At 30.4% G+C, this 23432-nt stretch overlaps 2 protein-coding genes across 2 annotated transcripts; both read left to right on the top strand.

The window, feature by feature from the left end:
• Positions 1–788: 788 nt before the first annotated feature.
• On the top strand, positions 789–8078 carry LOC129887924 (tobamovirus multiplication protein 3). The gene is made up of 11 exons (XM_055963171.1): positions 789–1135; positions 2423–2513; positions 2672–2724; positions 2812–2904; positions 2983–3054; positions 4671–4743; positions 4826–4871; positions 6133–6196; positions 6294–6347; positions 6664–6741; positions 7521–8078. The coding sequence occupies exons 1-11, from the start codon at positions 962–964 to the stop codon at positions 7611–7613; spliced, it is 891 nt and encodes a 296-aa protein (XP_055819146.1). The 5' UTR covers positions 789–961; the 3' UTR covers positions 7614–8078.
• Positions 8079–15819: 7741 nt separating this feature from the next.
• On the top strand, positions 15820–21108 carry LOC129885219 (transcription factor bHLH111). Its single transcript, XM_055959418.1, has 7 exons — positions 15820–16357; positions 17534–17987; positions 18557–18721; positions 19383–19454; positions 19836–19901; positions 20626–20664; positions 20814–21108. The coding sequence occupies exons 1-7, from the start codon at positions 15993–15995 to the stop codon at positions 20967–20969; spliced, it is 1317 nt and encodes a 438-aa protein (XP_055815393.1). The 5' UTR covers positions 15820–15992; the 3' UTR covers positions 20970–21108.
• Positions 21109–23432: the final 2324 nt, after the last annotated feature.

Raw genomic sequence — 23432 nt, 5'->3', positions numbered from 1 at the left:
TAGTTTATTGCAAAAGATAGTTTTGACTTATGCTTGGCTCAAATAAAAATTACTATGCCTCAATTTCAAACAGATTAAGGCCCCTAATATAATTATTGTTTCTTTATTTAAGTTCATTTGTATTATTACATGAGAAATAAAATGTAAATAATACACACACGTATGTTATGTGTGTTTAAAAAATTTCTATTAAGTCTAGAAACTCCTCTAAGCTAGTAGATTTCAATCATATAAATTTATTATTTTCATTGTGTCTTATCTTTAGCTAAGTTCATTTTGATATTTATAATTTATATGTCCTTAGAAATAACTTCCTAAAATAATATTCAAACCGTAATAAGTAATTTTCTCGCGTTAACTTCAATTTGTGCTGTTCACTTTTTATCGAATGTGATCAATTTTAATATTATTTGATTTGATATGCCCGCATAATCATTCTAACATCTGCATCTTTAAACTACTTATTTTCTGAATATGTTAGACTTTAACAACCTAATATTCACTATTTTATAACATTATTGGTCAAGCATTATATAAGTTACATTTCACTTTGTTAGGGATTATAAATCCTAATCCTTTATTATTTAGACTAAAAATTATATTTGTCCCTTCCTTTTCCTAATGCATTAAGGATTTATACATTTATGACAATATTAACCCCCCTATAAAAGACATTATTTCAATTGAAATCCTACAAGGGTAAGTAAACGTGGCTGTTATATATATATATATATATATATATATATATATGTTTATTTCTATTTATTATTATACCTGTTTTTTTCTAGCCGGCCATTCAAAAAAAAAAAAGAGACAAAATTTAAATAAAACAAAAATAGAAAACGAAAAATAAATAAATTATTTCCGATACCAAAAAGGAAATTGTCAATTTTGGAGTTTGATTTCCTTTTTTATTTCGGGGATTTTGGATTTGGTGGGTTTGATTTTGGAATCTCCGGCGATGGGGCGGGCGGAGATGGTTGTAGGCCCGTCGGAGAAGGCGGCGGCGGTGGTGGTGTACCATCTGAATGATGCAATCAATTGGTGGGACGATGTGAACAGATCTCTTGTTTGGCAAAATCGTATATTTCATCTCCTCGCTATTCTCTACGGCATTATCGCCGCCGTTGCTTTTGTAAATTCTCTCTCTCTCTTTACGTCTCAGCGTTTTGAATTTTGAATTTTGTGAATGTTATTTTACCATAATTTGTTATGTTGATTGGGATAAGAGGTTGGTTGCTTAGGTGGTAAGCATCCTCCCATGTGAATTAAAAGAGAGTAGGTCTGGGCGCGTAATTTGTAAAGTTATTGTCACGACTACAGGAGGTTATAGGTACGATCTGTGGAAACAGGCTTTTCAGCTCTTCCCTTGACCCCGTGCATAGAGGGAGCTTAGTGTACTGGGTTACTCTTTTTTATTGTATTACGTTGATTGGTAATGTAAGCTCGCACGCGCCATGTATATGTGTTGGAGATGTATGAAGAATCTGATAATTTGTTTCGTGTTTGCTTGTCTATTTGTTTGAATTGAATGTCCTGAGCATCAAAATTTGATTTTTTTAGTCAAGGGAAGATTTCGAGGTGGAACTTTCGAATTTGAGGCATTTTAGACTTGTTTTTGATGGTCCTTGAAACAGGGATATATAGCTCATAGAGTTTGCATCAAGGCTTACTAGAACTATTACTCAACAGAGCTTTAGTTTCGGCTCATCTGGATAGGGATGGGAAAAAGAGAGATTTTTGTCGTTTGTGGATCACTCGGATAAACACAGTAATTTGTGAAAGGGGAGTAGCCTATAGTTATCGTATATTAATGCATAATATGTACAAGAGGCAATTGCTTCTTAAACATAAAATGCTTGCATGAATGGCTATATCAAATAGGAATAGTCTTTATATGATTTTATATGGAAACTTGAAAGTTATTAAAACTGAAATTTGAAACTAAAAAGGGAAGTTGTTGAATTAGGTAAAACTTATAGAGGATTGCGCCTTTTCCTCCTGAAAGTTTATTATTATTATTTTTGGTATGGCGGGTTGGTGTTGTTGGGGTTCAGCTGGTATTTAGTCATGGCAAAACTATAATATGTTACCTGGGAAAATTTGCACTTATAACATGTATATTTTTGGCAAAATTGAAACTATTTCTAATTTCCACTAATTGGTTTATGTATGCAAAAAAAAGGGGCACATGGCTTGGAGTTTGAAATTTGAAGCTTTGCCACGTTGGTTTTGTATGTGTCTCATTGATTGATTTTTGTATAATTGTTTAAATTTCCACATCGAAGACATGTTCTTGCGCATCGGATGATCATATTGTTATTCAGTTATTGCTCTAGAAAACTATTATCACTGGCATCAATACTTCAATTTATGTGCGACTCTGAAATTTGTTTCTGACTTTGCAACTTGGCAATTCCAGGTACAATTAATTCGCATTCAAATGAGAGTTCCCGAATATGGTTGGACCACTCAAAAAGTCTTCCACTTTCTCAATTTTTTTGTGAATGGAGGTTGGTATCTTTCCTTTCTTTACTTCTAATTTTCTTTTCTGAACATCCTGATGGGGACTTTCATTACACATGCTTCTCAAATGATTGGTCCTGTACACTCCACATTGTTTTGACGTGTTGGCTTTGTTATTTAACTGTGTCTTCATGTTCTTTGGCAGTTCGCTCGCTGGTTTTTACATTTCGTCGGGATGTTCAGAAGTTGCACCCGGAGGTTAGGCAATGGACTAACTTGACGTCTGGTGGATGTTTTTGTCTTTACACTCCTTTAATTCGTAACGTGTATGCTACATTTTTGCAGATTGTCCAACATATTTTGCTTGATATGCCAAGTCTTACATTCTTCACAACTTATGCTCTGCTAGTATTATTCTGGGCTGAGATATACTACCAGGTTCTTGTGGTCTCTGTTTCAGTTTAGTGTAGATATATATCTTCTCGAAATTAACGTATCTATTTTTTCCTATGACAGGCACGTGCTGTATCCACGGATGGGCTTAGACCTAGTTTCTTCACAATTAACGGAGTTGTTTATGCTATTCAGGTATATATGTGACAGTTATGCAAACTTATATGAACTCCTTCCATAACAATTTGTTTGTCTTGCTTTCCTTTTTAGTTCGGTTCAAAAAGAATGCCTCTTTCTTTTTGTGGTAACTCTTTAATTCTAACTTTCCACATGATATGTCTAAGAACACAAGATTAAAAGACATTTTGGTACATTCTACATATCTTTAGTTTAAGCGCACAAGATTCAAAAGTCTTCTTTACTTTTTTAAACTTCATGTCAAGTCAAAACTAGATAAACAAATTGAAACGGAGGGAGTATTATATATGGTAGTAATTTCTTGTAAGGGCATCTCCAACCCATTCTCTCTTTTACTCTCCAAATATAGAGAACTTCTATATTTGGAGTTCTCTATATTTGGAGACGACCAACTCCAACCCAATTCTCTATTTTACTCTCTAAAAAAGAATCTTCTTCTCTCTTCTCAATATTATATTATTATTTTATTTCATTTTTATTTTCTAATTTCATAATATAAATTCCTTTCTTCTTTTTCTAAATAATCATTTTATTGTCTTTCGGAAACAACCTCTCTACCTCTTTGAGGTAGTGGTAAGGTCTGCGTACACTTTACCCTCCCCAGATCCCACTTGTGGGATTTCACTGGGTATGTTGTTGTTGTTTTTCTAAATAATCAGCCTATATTATCATTTAAATTTGTGCATTCTTCATATGGAAAAATAATTATAATTTTAAATTACATATTCAAAAGTGACAAAAAAAAATTTAAAAAAAGTTGAAAAATTGTTAATTCAGGATGGAAGTAGTATACTTATCAATAATATATTTTTAGATGTTATATTACCTTAGAAAATAATTACGAATATTAAAGACTTAATTAATGGTCTTATATGATTTATAATATGTTAATTGCAAATATTATATAATATAAACAATATTAATATAATCAAAAAGTGAAATAAAGAGGATGAATTTGGAGAACTACTATTCACCTCTCTATAAATAGAGAATAGAGAGCTTTTTAGAGTGTGGTTGGAGTGCCTATTCTCTATTTACTCTCTAAATATAGAGAATAGAGAGTAAAATAGAGATGGGTTGGTGATGGTCTAAGAGCATCAATTTGTTTGGTGCTTGCTAGAAATAAACTCTGGTCTGGGAGTTTGGACATCAATATATTTCTAAAAATGGAAACAAGTTTCATCTGATTGGGTTTTTTCTCAACATTCAACATGCCGTTCATGGGGTAGTTCACGCAATGCCCTGGCCATCCTCTCCACCTCCCAAAAAAAAAGGATACCCTCCACTTGGGCATCATTAATTACTAAAATTTTCCCTTCTTAAGGGTATTCTATTAGCAGAAATGAGAGCACAGTGCCTAGTATTTCGCAAAATGTCGAGACCACTCATAAATCTTAGGGGTATATCAAATGAAGTGTCATTGAGAAAATATGTTTTCTGTCATTGGGAGATTCTTTATCAAGACTACATTTTGTTTGATGAGACCCCCTCTGTCACAGTTAGGCATACAAAGGTTTATGTTTTCTCGTGGAACTGTTGCATGAAACATGTGAGACAAGGGTTAACTCTTTTAGTTCATTGCTGACTTTCTTTGTTTCTAATATATCTTGCAGATTATATTATGGCTGATAATATGGTGGAAACCTATTCGAGTGCTCCTCATCTTATCCAAGATGTTCTTTGCAGGTTCTTGTTTCAGATTTAACTTATTTTAAGTGTTTTCCATGGCATGGATCTGTTGGAAAGTGCTAACACAATGTACTTGCAGGTGTATCCCTGTTTGCAGCATTGGGGTTTCTCCTTTATGGTGGAAGGTAAAATCTGATTTTTATTATCAGTCGCTTTGTCACTGACAGTAATTACCAAATGTACATTTGTTGAATGGCATACAGAATGGTTATAAACCAATCACACAAGCATAAAGCTTAGCACTTGTTTCTATCGTTCGTATAAAGGATGCTTTATCTTCTGATTCGTGGCTATTCTTAACACTTCTTTAGAAGCTAGAGTTGGTTATGTTGTCGATTGTTGTTTGCTTTGATCAAAAGCCAAAGTTTTTGGACTAAAAGGTGATCTTCTTCCTAGGCTGTATATCCACAGATCTAAACCTTAAAGAGATGAATCCGGTTGAGCCCTAATCTTTACATTTTTCTGAAGTTAAGTATCTTGTATTTATGTTATGCGGATCTTCAGTTACTTTCAGTGACCCGCACTTCATTAGTTTTGATACAAAGAGCACACATTGACAAAGAGGACAAAAGTAAAGAGGAAGACAAAGAAGGAGGGAGGGAAAAGAAGGGGGGTGGGGAGAGAAAAATGAAAGAAAGCATCCCCTAATATGGTGAATTAGAGAAGAGAGGAGCAAAAGATTGAAAGTTGGAACCTTCGAGAAATGACTGGAGAGCTCTTTAGGAGGAGATATGAGTGGAGGAAGCATCCGTTCTTGACCGACTAGTTTGACAATGCCTACCATTAACCTTCGCATTGCCATTGTCGCGTTCAACATCTGCTATATTGATTATCTTTATCCTCCTAGCTGAAAAGTGGAAGATTCCCCATTGAAGTCTTCCCTCATCTCTAAAGAGTACTCTAGAGTGAAGTTCCTAACATATAGGAAAGAAATTGGCAGGTGTTAGATTGAACGAATGCCAACAATATCACGACAGTGATGATGTCAAAACATTTTAATAAGTAAAATATCTTCAATTACACTTACTTATAGTGAAAGTTCATGTACCCTTTTATCGCCCTGCCTATTGAAAGTTCAATTTCCTCTCAAACATGATCTTAGTTCATTGGTACTGTTGTAGACAGCTGCATAGTATTGTTGAACAAGCTGTTTAAAAATAAAAGTAGTAATTAAAATATTAAGATACTGCCAAAAAAGTGCTTACAGTACTGCCTATAACATATGATTGTTTAGTTTGTGGATTGACCTTTGTTATATTCACACTTGGCTACCTTGTTTAAACTTGTGTATGAATAATTAGATCCGTGCAACTTGTATGTCAATTCATATTCATCGTTCAACATCACCTCACTATTTGGCTTTGATGTTCTTTCACTTCCTTCCAGGCTTTTCCTTATGTTACAGCGGTTTCCAGTAGAATCCAAAGGGAGACGCAAGAAGCTACAGGAGGTACATTATTAGTACTTTTTCTTTCCTGTTATTTTTCATTTTGGATTGTTTCTTCTTATTAGGTCTTTTGACTTCTCTGGCATTTTGGCTTCTGCAGGTTGGCTATGTCACGACAATATGTTTTACATGCTTCCTCATTAGATGTGTCATGGTAAGTCCATATTTCTTGTGAACTTGCCAATTTTTAGCTGACATATTACTATGTCAGAGAGCCATAACTGGCCCATGTTTGTATTGTGTGAATGATATCTATGTTTTGCTTTAGATGGTTTTTTTTCCTCTAAAACTTTACTTGAATCAATAAGTTACTCTTAGTTGAGATGCGTGCAAGCTGGCCCCGACACTTCTTTTTTTCAAAAAAAAAAGTCCTAGCTGATGCATTAACTTTCTTTCTAAAGGGCATGAAGCCTGTTTGGTTATTCTGTATGGCGTAATAGTAAGTTTCTCTCTGATTATCTTTGCTACAGATGTGCTTCAATGCATTTGATAAAGCTGCAGATCTTGATGTTTTGGATCATCCGATTTTGAATTTGATATATTACCTGGTGAGTTCCATATCACTGAACTTTTACTTCTTTAGGTATGCATATTGTCCCTTGTGCCATAACTAAAAAAGAGGTACTAATAGTCATTATTTCGTATATAATAATTGCCAAATCATGACTATATTGGATGTCAGCTTGTGGCATCTTACAATCGGTTTTATGCGCCAAAATTCTGTTTGGCTCCTTTTCTATTTAGTCATTTGAGTTGGGGATGGGAGTGTCTTACTTATGCCATGAACTCAGGTTTCTTTCTCCTTGTTGACATTTTTGTTAAATTGAATATTGGATTCAATCTTAAGATTATGGTGAAATATTTGAGACACAAGGAGTGGGAATCTTGTTCTGAAATTAAACTTGGTTATTATTTCGGCATAATACATAAACATGCACTCAAACTTGGCCTCATCTGGCAAGTAAGCACTCCAACTTTGAAAATGCATATCTCGTCCTCATTATATCTTGTGGACACCTTGATGTGACACACAAATTTTGGAGGTGTCTAGATGATCATTTTGTAAGTTGGAGTGTTCAACTAACACAGTGGAGACGAGTTGAGGTGTCTAGATGTGCATACTCAACCTTAGTTTATGTATCAAGCCTATGATTTCATTTGTTTGTATCCTATCTAAACCTTGGTTTGATCCAAATTTCAAATCATGAGTATATAGTTAGATATGGTGTTTTTTACTTTAGCATTCTGGGGGTAGACAGTGCATAAAAAATGGAGTAATACTTTCTATATGTTTCGAGACTAAGCAAACTTTTTAAACTCTTTGCAGTTAGTTGAGATACTGCCTTCTTCCCTTGTCCTTTTTATTTTGAGGAAGTTGCCTCCAAAGCGAGGGATCACACAGTACCACCCTATTCGCTAATACGTTAAGAGGGTAGATAATGATGAAAATCAGCTCCGGGATCAGGTATTGAGTGAGTTGGCTTTTACCTGGATGTGATTTGCAAGCAAGAAACACGAGAGGAGTGATCATGTAAATTGAAGTATAGTTCGTGGTGTACACTGAAATATCCATCTGTCCTCACACTTGGAGGATTGCAGCTCTGTTTTGTACTATTAGGTAACGAAGGAATTATGAAGTATTTTATGATCTTTAGTATATTATTTCGTGTTTGTATGTGTCATATTTTAATTGAATTCATTTTTTTCTCTCCTGAAATTTCATCGTTGTTTCCCAGCTCGGGTTCTGTATTCATTTGGCTCGGTTTTGTGTTAGCACAGATATCCTCATTGTTGGTTACTTACAGGATATCGAATACTATTGTAGCAAGATCAATATTTGTTGTTGTATCATGTATGATTCATAATAGACAATGTTTTACTTATTCATCGAACGAGTAAAGATTTCATGGTACATACCTGGAACAGAAATGTTGTACTTCGATCTCTCGGTTTATGAACAGTCGTGCTTGCTGATTTCTCGATTATCGATTGAAATATAGCTGGTTGAATGGATGGATCTATCTCCTTTTTGTTCTTTGGAAGAGGACTGGTTGGTGGACTTTACAATTCTGCATTTCCAACATTTGTTTGCAAGGCATTTCTGACTGTTAGTTATTGTCAGAAAGGTTTTTGATAAATTGATCATTTCTGGCTAATGATTTTGCCTCTAGTTTTTGTGACTTTGTCTTTAAGTTGGATTGCACTTGATTAGGGATGAATGATTTTTCAGTGTAATTCTACGAGTGGGGTTTGGGAAGGTAGAGTGTACACTAACATTATCTCTATTTGAAATTTTGATTTGAAATTCTTGTTTGTCTATAAAATCTAATTTCAAATTTACCGAAAAGTAGCATTTCAAATTTTGGTTTAGTGACGTCCAAATGGTCGACCTTGCCATCAAGTTGGGTCACTCGATCCTTGAGTGTTTCCTTAACAACAGCCGCTGGATAAAATTTGTAGCTAAACAGTAAAATTTCAACCATCGCAGACTAACCCATGTTGGTTTAGCGACGGACAAATTTTGTAGCTAAGCAATAAAATCTATTGCTAATTCTACTTAGCGACAAATTTTCGTTATCTACGAGCAAAATAGCTATGAATTAGCAACGAAATTTATAGGTAATTTCAATATTTTTTACCAGTAAGTTATGAGTTGATGTGGTGTATGTGAAGATGCATGCATCCTTGTTTAATCTATATTTTCTAATTTATATGATAAGATAAAAGAGTTTCTAACTTATTTTCTTCTTATAAAAATATGAGTTTTTTTTTTGGTAGGACATTTTTTTAGGAAACTCTTCTTGAGTTTCCACTAATAGAAAGTAAGGGACCACAATTAAGAGTGGATTTACACAAGGAAAAAAGTTAAAATAAAAAAATAAGTTTAATTTGTATAATATATATAGTACTATATAACCCAAAAAAATATTTTTATTTTTATTTTCTTTTATAAAAAAACAATCTTCTTGAAGATCAATTGAGAGAGACACTTAATGGAATTATATGTGATGCATTTTCCGTTTCAATCTATTCCAAAAGAACATACTTTTTTATATTTAGGGAAAAAATAACTTCAACCTTCCCATAATTATAGCTTTATAAATGAGATGATTCATATATATACAAAATTTATTACTTATTTTGAATCAAAAAAAAAAATCTTAAATTATGTGTATGCAGAGTCAAATACATCATATAAAATGGGATAAAATATAGTATGATTTTAGTCAAAAATCATATTTTTATTTTTTATCGTAAATTATATAATATGCTTTTGGTAAAAAATTTCCTTGGATCTTGAAATATAATTTGAGATGGAGCTCCTTGATTATTACTGTTTTATTATACTAATTTTTTTTATTTGTCTTACTCTAGGATATCAAGAGAAAAATAGTTTTTAAATTTTATTTTATGTTTAGCAGTAACTATCAATTCAAATCAGTCTTTAAGTCCACTATCATATACTAATAACCAACTAATATGAATATCATGATAAAATATGCACTTCATTTATTATTAAATGTTTATATATTTAATTTTGTATATCTTTAATAAAATTAAAAAGAAATTTATACATCGTTCATCAAATTTCTGGCTCCGCTATTAATTGCACTTGTACATTTTCATAATCCCAAAGGCCCTCCATTATTCTTCTTGATTTTCCTCCTTTCAATTACCGGCCATCCACTCAAAAGACAACAAATTTAAAAGTTCAACATCTATATTATTTACTAGTACTATATTTTTTGTGGCCACTCAAAAGACTAATTATAAAATGTAAATAGGGTCAACATCTATATTAATTTAGTATATTTATGTGGTTATTGATGGTTTATATGTAAACAACAAAAAATTACAACTTTAGTACACTACTTTCCACATAGTATACAAAGATAAAATGATGTCTTATAATCACTTATAAATTAAATCAAAAAAATAATTTTTTAAAATTTCTTATATATATATATAACTGAATATCTTGATTTTATAAGAAAGATTACAATAATAATATATTCAATATAATTTCGTAAGCAGAAAGATAATGTATATACATCTTTATTCTTATTTTATGAAGATAAAAAGTCTATTTTCATTAGACCATAAGCTAAAAAAGATAAAATTAAATATAAATTTATAAATTGGTAGTGTTTTTGCCATTGAGTATGCATATATATGCCTAATCTCATAGTATATCCATTTGAATAAAAGTATAAACTTTGTGCACCATTCTTTTGACACATGTCTACAAAGGTTGTACTAACTAGTTGATTATAATTTCCTTGTGACTAAGAGGCATGTGTTATATGATTGGACAGCAATTCCACTAAGTTAATGGAGATATAAATTTGTCTTATTGCTTCTTCTTTTTTAGGTTTTGATTTGTTTGTATTATATATATTTCACCTATCTTTGATATGACTATATTAATATTGCATCTATAGTGTTCTGCTCGTGGGAGGAGGAATGTTGAAAAGTGGAGTCCTCTCACTCGTGAAACTTCAACATTTGAATATTTAAAGAAGAAATTAAAATTTAAATTTTATGAACTCACGATTTCTAGCCTTTATAAGTATTTGGATTGGAAATTAATAAGTTCAATAGATTTTAAATATAAATACAAGATATTGTAACTAAAGCTATTGAATTCAGTTGGACATGTAATCGAAATGCTAACTAGTTGATCCACCATAGAAGTTAGGGGGCAACTAGTAGATTTGTTCCAAATCTCATATTTTTATTAAGAATTTTTCTTAATATTTATAAATAATATTTTCTATTATAAATTTAAATTAATAAAATATAATACAGATACCAATCACCGGAGGGAACACATAATATAAGCAATACTAAAATACTTTTTGGAGAAAGAGAGTTTCGTAGATGGGGTACAAATTTTGTTTATTCACTTCTTTTGTCGAATTTCTATTGGATATGTTTAAGTTATAAAAAATAATAATTAAGTATGCCATATATTTTATTGCAGTATTTTTTACTTAATGTTCAGTATTTGAGTCCGATTATTTCGAATTCGTGTCACGTAGTATCCTATTCAGATAGAAAAAGCTCCTTATCAAAGATTTTTCCATACTCAAGACTTCTGATTAAGGAAGAAACAACTTCATTCACTGTATTACATCTTTAGTAATATATCTGTCATGAGCACTAAGCCAACTATCTTGCTCGAGCTTCTTCGTGAAAATTTTAAGTATTTCCATGTGATGGTCGGGCATGTGTCGCATGCCTATCACATCACATGGAACTTTTTTTAATTTTACAAGAAATTATTTAATAATCACAATTTTTATTAATATTATATTATTCATACTATTGCAAAAATACTATAAAAAAGAATTCAAAGAGAAAAAAGAAGTTCATAATTAGGCACGGCAATTGGCAGCTAACAAAATCAAAATAAAATATTAAAAGACAGATGGCTTCCAAATCAAAACAAAGTAAAGTGGAAAAATTAAAGGGTGAAAGCAACGTAAACAATTTTACTTAATCTTAATAGCACCACAGTAATATAAGTGTTTTTTTATTATATTAATTTTTGATTGAATCAATTGTTTAATTAATTAGAGTTTTTTTGGAATTATATACACCACAAGAAATTTCTAACATTACTCTACCAATAAAAAGTCAAAGTTAGTCATCCCTCAATCCCAATTTGGACGTCTTATTGTGTTTTTAATTTCAAGAATTCAGCTGTAACAACCCATTAGATCCCGTAAATTTTTAAAGGGTATTTTGGATTATTCAATAACTATGATTATTTAGTTGACGGGTGAATTTAAATAACTAATTAAATTAATGGGTTAAAGTGTTAATTTAATTAATACTATATACCAATTATTAAAGGAAAAGGATAGGGTTTATAATTTTTTTATACATAATTAGTTTGAAAAAAAAGAAAAAGAGAAGAGAACAGCGACGCAGAATGTAGGGAAAAGAAAAATAAAGAAGAAGAGAAAAATAAGGATTTTCATTCCAAAGCATCAAGATAATTATTCTCATACTTTCCATTAAATTTTTATGCAATTATGAACATATTTTTAGGGTATATTGGTGGAGAAATAATGCTAAAATAAGGAAATATGACCCTAGGGTTCTTCACATAAAATCTTGATTTGGGGGTCGAATAACGATCCGTTTTAGCTGAAATTTGACATGTGAATTTATTTTATCATGAGTGAACATAATCGGAAAGAAAATTTCAGATTTGACTTCAATGACTCAGAATGACTTTTTGACCTAATTTTTTATCCGAAAATAAATATAGCTATATGGGTGTCATTGGATTCGTATTCTTATGAAGATTATATATTTGAACATATTTTGATAATTCGGAAGCGTTACGAGAGGCTCAAGTTTTAAAGTGATTATTTAATTTAATTAAGGTTTAACCCTAGTTTTGAAATTCATAAAATATGGGAGTTGACATGTTAAGTGACATCAAGATTAGAAACGTGTTTATAGAATTGAGTGAGTTAATGGGGCTAGGTTAAACATATATATATAATATTGGTGTTTACGGATTAGTTTACTTATAAATATTATATATTTGATAGATTAAGATTGGTCTGAGGCATTGAAGAAGGGGAAAGACATTGGTGGATTAACTTGCTTTACTTCGGTTCTTCGGTTGAGGTAGGTTATGGTTTTTTATTCTATATCATAGATAGACTCTTAATAGTGATTGATATTCATTGAGTAATGTGTGAAGTTTACTACGCATTTAATTGTTGTGGTTTGAATGGTTGATATGTTGTTGTGATTGGTCTGAAATCCCGAGGCCATTAAATTCATAATCTTGAACTTGCCCTATCAAAAATGGTGCCTTGAATAAAGAAGGCTTGATGAAATATTGTTAATGAAGTGGAATGTAATCATGAAGAATGATAAATTAATTATATTTGGATCGGGTGTCACGTTCCGACACGGTATATTTGGATCGGGTGTCACGTTCCGACACGATATATTTGGATCGGGTGTCACGCTTCGACACGGTATATTTGGATCGGGTGTCACGTTCCGGCACGGTAATATTAAAGGAAAATAAATTAAAATGACTTAATACTACTCAATCTCCAATAACTTATTTTCCAAAAGGGTGTGATATGGAGGCTTGAGTCCTCATGTGTGATCTTAATATTGTTGATTGGTTATGAAATTGTTCATTGTGTTGTCACTTGATCTTGATCTTGTTGGTTGCCACCTGTTAAGTGTTACGGTTGATTTTCCGCTATTACTTATTGCATATTGATTCCTATTTTGAGTCGGCCGATGATACCTACTCAGTACATGTTATCCTTTACTGACCCCTACTTGTATCTTTTCTTGTTTTATTTTGTGGGGTGCAGCGAGTGTTCCACCGACTTCGACTCGACCTCAGTTCTAGTCAGTCTCCAGTTCATAAGATTTCAGGGTGAGCTATCCTTCTAGCTGGCGATCGGATCTCTTGTCATGGCATGGTGTCCTTAGTTTTCGAATACGTTATGTTATTTATTTGGTGTTTGATAATTCGAGACTTAGTTTTAGAATTTAGATGTCCTTCATGTGATGACTTTTAAATTTTGGGGAAAACGTATTTATTTGAGCTTCCGCGTTATTGTTATTAGTTGGGGTTTGTATCGTTGGTTCTCCCACCCAGGAGGTTAAGTCTGGGTGTCATTCATGGCCCATTTTGGGTCATGACATCAGCATTTACACTATTATTATTATAATGTGTTACATAATTAAAAAGCGGTACATGAGCTGAATTTAGAATATCGTGAGATGATTCAGTTCATATTTGGTGTGTGCGTTAGAGTATTTAGAGGATCTTTCCCTATGCAACTCTAGTGTATTAATTATCATGCCTACGATAAATATTGAGTAGCTAAACGCGAAGCAGATAATTGCTGAAAGCATCTAAATAATAAGTTCGTACTACAAGATGAGTGACTCTTCTATTCTGACTTTTCCATAGTTTTCAATAGCACAATCAAGACAACGATGGATCCTCTACCCTATGAAGATAATGTGATAAAAGTATTTTTAAAAAAAATTCAAGAGAGGGTTCACTGATCGCGATCAAATTTTAAAATGATAAAACTTGTGGTTGCAGTATCATAATTTAGATTCAAATTTCTAAGTTGTTTTTAATTTCTTGAAAATATGAATTTAATCTACTAATCAATTTCACTCTAACGATTGGCTGAAGTAAATCTCATATGTGGACAAGATTCAACATAGACATAAGCAATACAACAAAATGTAAAACATGTCAACTTTTTTTTATAATGATATTCCAAACATTCTAAAAGTATTTTTATTATAAAAAATAATGATTCAGATACAATACTTTCTATGTTTTAATTATAAAATGTGATTTAAAGTCAAAGAAATTAGAAGGAAAAATAAAGATAGTAAAAAGTAATTAAAGGAATTTTGCCAGAATTTCATTAGACACTCAAACTATAATTTATTCCAATTGAGCAAGTGAACACATGATAAAAAGGCAAATTTATATAATTAAATGAGATGATATATATATATTAAATGATTAATTTATTTTCATAATGGATATTTGAAAATTCGCACAAAAGTTTTTCCAAAATTTAAATTGAAAGTGTCTAATCTAATTCTTCCTGCGTCCCAAAATAAGTGTCACTTTAATAAATAAATAAAAATCATCTAAAATAAGTGTAACTTATGAATTCAAGAATTTTTTATGTCTTCCAACTATATATACCCTTTATATACTTCATCTTCTAAATAATGTTCAATTCTCAAGAAACGTTTGTTAAATAGGAATATAGTTTAGTAAATAATACATTGTATTTATTAATTTCTTAATGGACATGATAATTTTTGCTAAGATAATATTTATTTTGAGACGATAAAAGTACAAAGTAGAAATAATTTATCATGTGTTCGAACCAGACTCGTCAATATATTAAATTTTTAAAAAACTATCTTCATGTCCCTCATGTTGGGTGTTTAACATGGCTTTCCTAGTATAGTTGAGTTTTCCTTTTTCTAAAAGGAAAACACAAAGTCTTTATATTTGGCTAGTTTTTTTTCATGTTGGAAAAGATTTATGACTCTATAAATAGAGGTTCATTCCTTCTAACATGGTAGCATTCACAAAATAGTCCTAGGGTCTTTGAGAGTTTGGTTTAGGGAGAGAAACGGTGAGTCACAAGTGTTACGTTAACACTTATGTGAACCTCTTTGTCATCCGAATGAATTGTGTGAGGTTATTTCTCTTGATATTTTTTACTCTCATATTTATAGTGGATTGCTCATCTCCTCTTGTGGATGTAGGTCTACTGATCGAACCACGTTAAATATTTATGTCTTTTTTGATATATTTCTCACTTGTCTTCTTATTCATAGTTTTTTGAAATTATCTTTGCTATCTTCCACATAACCTCTAATACGATAAACAAAATAAAACCATATCGAGGTCCTAATTGTACTACTTTGGTTCACAAAAGGGCTCTCAAAAGTGACACATCATACCTCTTCCCACTTCACCCCAACCCCCACCCCCACCCCCTTTCTCCCAACCATATATATTATAATAATTGCCCACAAATTCTTAGTGCTAAAAAGCTAGAAGCATTTAAAATTGTCCACCCCAAAATTGTTCTAATACCTACCAAAATACGTCACCCCCAAAAAAGAAAACCACAAAAGCACCCTCTTTAAATTCCATTCATTCCCCCATTGGCCTAAAGAAAGAAAAATGTTTTAAAACATTGTCCTCCATATTGTTAGAAATTAAGAAAAATCAAAGCATATAGTATAAGCCATGTCTGAAAAATCCATTCTTGAGTACACCAATTTAGCCAACAACAACAATAATCCAAATTGCTATTTGATGTCACAAAATTGGTGGCCACAAGTAGACAATAATAACAATAGTAATATTTTTCATCCAATTTCTACTAATTCATCTTTGTCTTCATGTAATACAAATAGAAGTTCATCATGTGAAGAAGATGTTATATCTATTTCTAATAATAATAATGGAAATAGTGCAACAAATAATAATCTTCATCGATATCAATTTCTACTTGGTGTTGATCATGAGAATAATAGTTCTTTGATTAGTGGAGAAATTGCTGCTAATTCTGATGATCATCACAATCACCTTATTTGGAGCCAACTTCTCTTGTGAGTTTGATTCTCTCTCTTTTATGATAATTGCATGTAATTGTTCATAATAAGTAATGTCAGTTTTGTTATTATGTGTATTTAAACAGTTTCATATTGTTCTGTTATACGATACTTGAGTCGAGCGTCTTTCTAAAATAATATTCTATTTACCATACATATACTTTACCCTTTTCAAACCTCGATCACCAGTGAAATTATACTGGAAAGGGGGGTGAGGTGTTATTGTTTATTTACCTTGAAAATTAAGTAGGAAATGACATGCTACAACATGTTTAAATATTATGTTGATAATATAAGAATTATTTACAACAATATGTTAAACCAACTTCTCCTGTGAATCTGATTATCTTTCTTTTATTGTCTCCTAGTTTTTCTCTAACCAAAAAATAAATAAATCACGAACTCATGTTGTTTGGATAATTCATTATGACTATGTTATTGTCCTAGTTTTATTAGGCACGAAGTTTTTATTTTTTCTTGCATGCAAACTTGCTAGCTTCTTAATTCAATTTTGTGAAGACAAGTTAGTGTAAAGAAAACTTGTACTGTATTTTATATTAAGCATCAGAGTCAAATTTTTTATTAAAAGAGTTCAAAATATAAAAGAATAAACACATAAAGAAGTCGAGACAATTTGACACGTACTATATATACATAAAAAAAATAAAAAAAATAATTTCACCTTAAATATACAATATGATTTTCAGCTAAAAGGAGTTCGAAGAAATCCTTTGCTCCTACTTGGCTCTGCCCCAAATGTATTTGTCTTGTCCACGTATAGGGGAGAGTGTCAATAATTAGTGGAAGAGAAATTTTAATTTTACCACTAATCGACCAAAAACCTAGCTAATTTCTTTATTAGATATGTGATATATGTAAGGTAAGACCATAGTTGAAAGTGGAGCACTAATAATTAATGTATTTCTTTTTTAATTTCTCATTCGATGTCGGGTGCTTTTTATCAAGATTTCTCCCATACATACCTAGAACTCAAAATCGTGACCTCTAATTAAGGGAGGAGTATCCCTCCGCTCTTCTCTATTTGTTTTCTCAATGGAAACCAACTAATATATGTTGTATAATTTTGAAGTATATAATTCACATAATGTATAATTTTTTATTTTTTTTTTGTATATTTTTCTACTCAATTGGATCTACTAATCAAATATGCAGAAGCAACTCTACTACCAGTGGAACAAGTGGGAGCATTAATACTAAAAATCTATTGGAAAACAATATGGAGATGAGCTTATTAGATGGGGGATCAACAACAACAACCTTAATCACCTCTAAATCTTGTTTTGATCACAATCAAATGGTTAATAATCATGATGATGATGATGATTACTCATTTCATCCTTATAGTAATCTTCTTGGGAGGCCATTTAATTATTATACAAATAATAATACTAACAATAATAATAATGATGATGATATGGACTCAATGTTTCCCTTGAGAAGTGATGATCAAATTGCACATCAAGATCAAGTTGATAAGTCAAGAAACTTGGCTAGTATTTGTTTTGGTGGCTATTTAAGCAATAAGCCATTGGTGGACTTTAAACCAAGTCTCAAAACTTTGAATTTGGCACAACATAAGAAGAATGGGCTCCAACAACCTTCTCTAGTAAGAACTCTCTCTCTCTCTCTCTAAAAAAAATTATATTACATGAAAAAAAAAATGGTATAAAATACAAATTATTTGGATAAAAAAAGAATGTTAGTACAAGTTTTGGGGTAGAAACACTAAAATAACTGAAATTAGTAACAGACAACTTTTGCTGCTAAATCACGAAATTCATCGTTAATTCTACTTATAAAAAATCTACGAGCCATTTGGATATAGATTAGTGATAAATTTCATAGTTAATTCGTTTTTCTTATAATAAAGGATTTTTGGTAAAGAAAAGTTTAATTTGGAAATTAAGTTAAAATTAGATGCAGAAATAGCCTCTCGCAAAATTGCAAGTTAAATATGTATTTATAAGACCTAATGTAATCCGACTCTTCCTCGTGGTACTCCACACATAGTGGTCAGAACTTAGTGCACCGTACTACTTTTTTACTTAATTTTAAAATTAAAAATCAAAGTATTTACAAGTCATTATTTTCACAAAGTTAGGCTTTTACTTTTTTTTACCCCTTTAAAGTTTAATTTCATTTACTCAAACTAACACTACTTGTTCTTGTTCTAAGAGCAAGTCTAGGGGTACAATATCAACATGCAACACATTGAAGAGAAGCAATGGAAGAGCACAAGAATATTATCCAAGTGATGGAAAAAAGAGGAAATTAGAAGATAATTCAGAGACTAATTCAAAAAGACAAAAAAATGAAAGCTCTGCAGTTTCATCTGCAAAGGTAGGGTTGGTTTGGTAGGAGGTATTAGAGAAAATAATATATCTACTTAGTTTTGGTATCATTTCGATTTTAGTTGTTTTTATTGCTTTAATTATCGTATTAATTTCTTGTTGTTACTTGTTCCTTTTCTTAATTGTTTCTGACATGACTTCTTTGTTATTGTATTTATTTTATATACTTGATTTTTGTTATGCCTTACAAGAGCTGAGGTTCTTTCGAAAACAGTTTCTCCACCATCACAAGGTAGAAATAAGACTGGTAAAAATAAGACTGCTCACACACCCCACTTGATGGATTACGCTAGATATATATTATTGTTTTTATTGTTGCAGCTTTAGTATTATTTAGTTCCTTGGTTGATAGTATTTTATGTATACACTATAGTCAGTATTATCTTTATACATAATAAATCATGACATTGTCAATACAGAATACTATTTATATTCTAACACATTCTATTTAATACTATTTTTATATACAATAAATCACGACATTAACAATACAGGATACTATTTCCTATTTTAATAAATCATATTCAGTATTATTCATATTTTGATTAGTATGAAGTTCTATTTTTATTTTCTTATTTTATTTTATTTTTATAACAACTCATTGATCTATTGTTTCGAAGCTTTACTTTATGTGGATGGATGATTTACAGATACAAGTTCCAAAAGTGAAGCTTGCAGACAAAATTACAGCTCTCCAACAAATTGTCTCCCCATTTGGAAAGGTTAGTCATTTTTTTGGGTCTTAAAATTTTGTGTTCAATCAAATAATTATAGATTCAATCATATTACTAAATATGAAAAATGACTATTTTTTAAAGTTAAGAACAAAATTTAATTCTTTAAAAAAAATAGAAAAAATTGAAGGATGTAAATGATTTGATACTTTTCTTCATTGTTTGCTATTTTTATGCTAATAATAATAACAACTCAATGTGCTAAACTAAATAAGATAATATTTTTTATGATTATTTATTAAAAAATATTGACTGCGTGCATTATGCGGATTTTAATATTAATTTATACATTATTATGATCAATAATATCAGTATTGTTATTAACATTAATTATCTCTAATCGAAAAAATTATCTTTATTTGTGTATAGACTGATACTGCATCCGTTTTATGGGAAACAATCAACTATGTTAGATTCTTACAAGAGCAAATACAGGTATGATTAAACTTTAGTCTTTGTTTTTTTTATTTTTTAAATTAAAATTAAATATTTTTTTCATATGTTTTATTAAAAAAGAATTAATTCCTTATGTGAGTGGACATGTTGAAAACATAATTAAATCTAAAACATATATGCTCTATTAAAAAAAATTAATTCAAAATACTAAATAAGATAAAAGAGTCTTTAATTTAATTATGTCGCATATATCTATACCATATATATTAACTCTACCTATAATTTTAAATAATTATGTATCTTACCATTAATTAATAATTTGAGGAAGATACATTTAGATACATGTCTTTTTGCTACTAAATACACTAAAAATAAGGAGTGAGATGAGCGAGATGGGGAGGGAAGCGAGTGAGATAGCCATGTATCCCATTCGTGTGAATCTACTTAGATACAATGTATCTAAAATAAATTACATCTAATCTTGATCTTATGTATCTCGAGATACATGTATCTTGACGTATCTAGACGCACTAAAATCTAATAAGATTCGTAATATTATAAATTAGAGTGTATTTAAATAATTAGTTCCTAATGAGATTTTTATAAGTTTCTTTTTTTATTGTGGTCTTACAAAATGACTATTACTTAAATATGTTCGTATCACCAGAAAAGCCAATGAGTAATTAATCTTTTAATAAGATTATTACACACGTTAATTCATAGATAATATGAAATTTTCTTTTTTCTCATGTATCCTCTGCAGCTACTGAGCCATGCCTACATGAAGAGCAATACATGCAAGGTGAGATATTTCATTTTTCAAAAAGTACCATTATTAATTTTTTATTCTTGGGTTATTTTCTAGTGTAAATATTCGTAATATTATAATATAATAAAATTCTAAGACTAATTATTATTGTTATTATACAAAGTTTTTTTTTTATAATTCAGGAAAGGTATTGGGGAGGATTTGAGGGAAAAGAAGTTGATTTGAGGAGCAAAGGACTTTGTTTAGTCCCCATTTCATGTACCCCTCAAATATATCATGATACTAATAATGGATCTGATTATTTAATCCCATCATATAGAGGATGTTTGTATAGATAATTAAGTATTTAAGTTAATAGTATATCGTTAGTATAAGAAATTTTTATATATTATCACGTCATATAAATAATATTTATAGTAAAATTAAGCTTTTTTTAAATGTGAGTTATGTAATTTTGAAATTAGATCAGATTAATTATTTTTTACAACTACGACAAGTAAAGTTGATGGTATAAAAATTCTTATAATAAGGATGTATATAATTTAAACTTAATGAATAATTAGCAAGTATTCGACTTTTTTCCCAATGTTTTGTTGGTATGTATATCTCTTTTTTTTTGGTAGTATTGATAATATTAATAATTAATACTTATGCATCGTAATATAAATAGGGTCACGATAGACCAAATGTTTCATGTGATCAATATGGGTTGTGGTTCAGTGGTGCACTGTTTCACCCTTAATCAGAGAGCTCGGATTCGATCCTTGGGTATGGAAATTTTTTTGTTGGGAGCGTCACCCCCGAATAGGCTCTACAGTGCGCGATCCGAATTTATTCGGGGCTCCACGAGCTCCGGACATCGAGCAGAAAATCCAAAAAAATGTTTCATGTGAAATGGAGTCGTGTACGATGTTATTATTATATGTCGCAAATTTAAAATCAAAATTTAATAAGTTAAATTATTTATAATTTTAGAAAACTATCATTCTTGTTTGAACGAATTAAAAGTGAATGCTTCCACTAAACTAAAATAAATGAAGCATATGATAAAAGAGTTTAACGTGTATATATATGAAAGTATAAAAATAATTACATGAAACGATTCATAATACCAAAAATCGTACTTTTAAAATAAAGCAAGAAATAACGTATTATAACATGTTAAATTCTCTACTAGTAATGTAAAAAAAAAAAATTACAGTATCAATATATAAAAATTAAATTCATAATAAAAATGCAAAAATTGTGGTAGATAAGATACTGAAAAGGAGTGTAAGTTCATGGGAGATAGAAACTACCTGGCGAATTCAAGATTTGAAGTTTATGAATTTTTAAATCAATTCCAAGTTCACATATAATAAAATTGGGTTCCCGTGAACTCGCGACAATGCTCTACATCCGTTACTCACTACTTGTGAAGAGTTTTTGAATCTTATGAGTTTCTTTGAAGATGTACTTTGAAGATATACATGTTATACATATTCCTAGATTACGGAATATGCTAGTGCATAATTTAGCCAAATTTTCTGTCTCGTGAGCGGCTCAAGCACATTATTGATCTAAAGTTAAAATCTAACGGAGGCTTTAAACTTTTGTTTTTTAAAAGTCTACTCCTCTTGCTATTTAAGATGCAAAGTTGTTAATAACTTATTTATAATCGATTTCTTCTAATAATTCTTTTTCAATTAATAATATAACCTCTTCATTTAATCTTTCTTGAGATATAGTACTCCAAATATATCAAGCTTCTTCTAAAACTTCTTTCTTTTGATAAGAAAAGTTCAGTTTTCTTACGAATAGTACTCAATATATTTTTTTAAAATCTTATAATCTATTATTATTAAAAATAAAATAAAATGGGACCCTTAAATTTGAAAGCCTAATTAGATACTTGCCTATTTCTTAAGGCGTTAAAGCCGGCCCTGCGTTGTTTCATATGGTTGATTGGGTTTCTGTATTTTTTTTAAAGTTGAATCGTAAATGATGCATTTGAATTTTTAAGATCGTTTATGTATTAAAACAGTAATATTATTTGTTGTCGAAAAAACAATTGAAGCTACAAATTACATCGTATGTGGTCTTCTTGGACAAAAGCAATTGACTGCAATATATATATATAAACAAAATTCATGCTATCGAGTCATTTAAAGATACTTATAGGTTCATGATAATATGTAAAATCAGACACACACCTGACAAATAAAACAAGAAATATATACTCAAAAGTACATTGTATGCAATTTTTCTTGTACAAAAGTAATTGACGGAATATAAAAACAAAAATTTATACTATTAAATTATTTAAAAGATAATTATAGTTAATCGTTCATGATAATAAATAAAATTAGGTACACACCTGAACAATAATAAAACAAAAAATATATACAAAGTACATCGTATGGAGTCTTTTGTGGACAAAAGTAATTGACTAATGACTACCATACGTTACAAATATATACAAAAAGGTGAACGTCAATAGTTTAAATTGAGAACGTCCAATGGTTAGACTTGAAAATAAGTCAAGTCTGGTGTGGCAACATCCAGAAGAAGTCATGGGGGAAAGCCCTTGGAAAAAGTTATCGTTACGTAACGACGAAAAACTTATTTTGTGTGACAATTGATTTGTTGTGATCGTATCATTACCTTAATATTTTCTTCTTATTTTGTCTTTACTTATTATTTATTAAATTCTATTTTATCATTTATCTTACATTTTCATAGTAGTTCTACTCTTTATCCTACTTTTCTTGTAGGTTTGTCATTCAAATTATGGATGTGTGACATTATGTAACGACAAAGAA

The sequence above is a fragment of the Solanum dulcamara genome, chromosome 4, assembly GCF_947179165.1.
Source record: "Solanum dulcamara chromosome 4, daSolDulc1.2, whole genome shotgun sequence".
Lineage (NCBI taxonomy): Eukaryota > Viridiplantae > Streptophyta > Magnoliopsida > Solanales > Solanaceae > Solanum > Solanum dulcamara.
Note: the sequence above shows the minus strand (reverse complement) of the source record. Positions and strands in the feature narration are given on the sequence as shown.

Coding starts and splice junctions, on each gene's coding strand:
- LOC129885219 (XM_055959418.1), top strand. CDS start 15,993: ATGTCTGAAAAATCCATTCTTGAGTACACCAATTTAGCCAACAACAAC. Junction 16,358..17,533: donor ATTTGGAGCCAACTTCTCTT/GTGAGTTTGATT, acceptor TCAAATATGCAG/AAGCAACTCTACTACCAGTG. Junction 18,722..19,382: donor CTGCAGTTTCATCTGCAAAG/GTAGGGTTGGTT, acceptor GATGATTTACAG/ATACAAGTTCCAAAAGTGAA.
- LOC129887924 (XM_055963171.1), top strand. CDS start 962: ATGGGGCGGGCGGAGATGGTTGTAGGCCCGTCGGAGAAGGCGGCGGCG. Junction 2,514..2,671: donor CAATTTTTTTGTGAATGGAG/GTTGGTATCTTT, acceptor GTTCTTTGGCAG/TTCGCTCGCTGGTTTTTACA. Junction 4,872..6,132: donor TTTCTCCTTTATGGTGGAAG/GTAAAATCTGAT, acceptor ACTTCCTTCCAG/GCTTTTCCTTATGTTACAGC.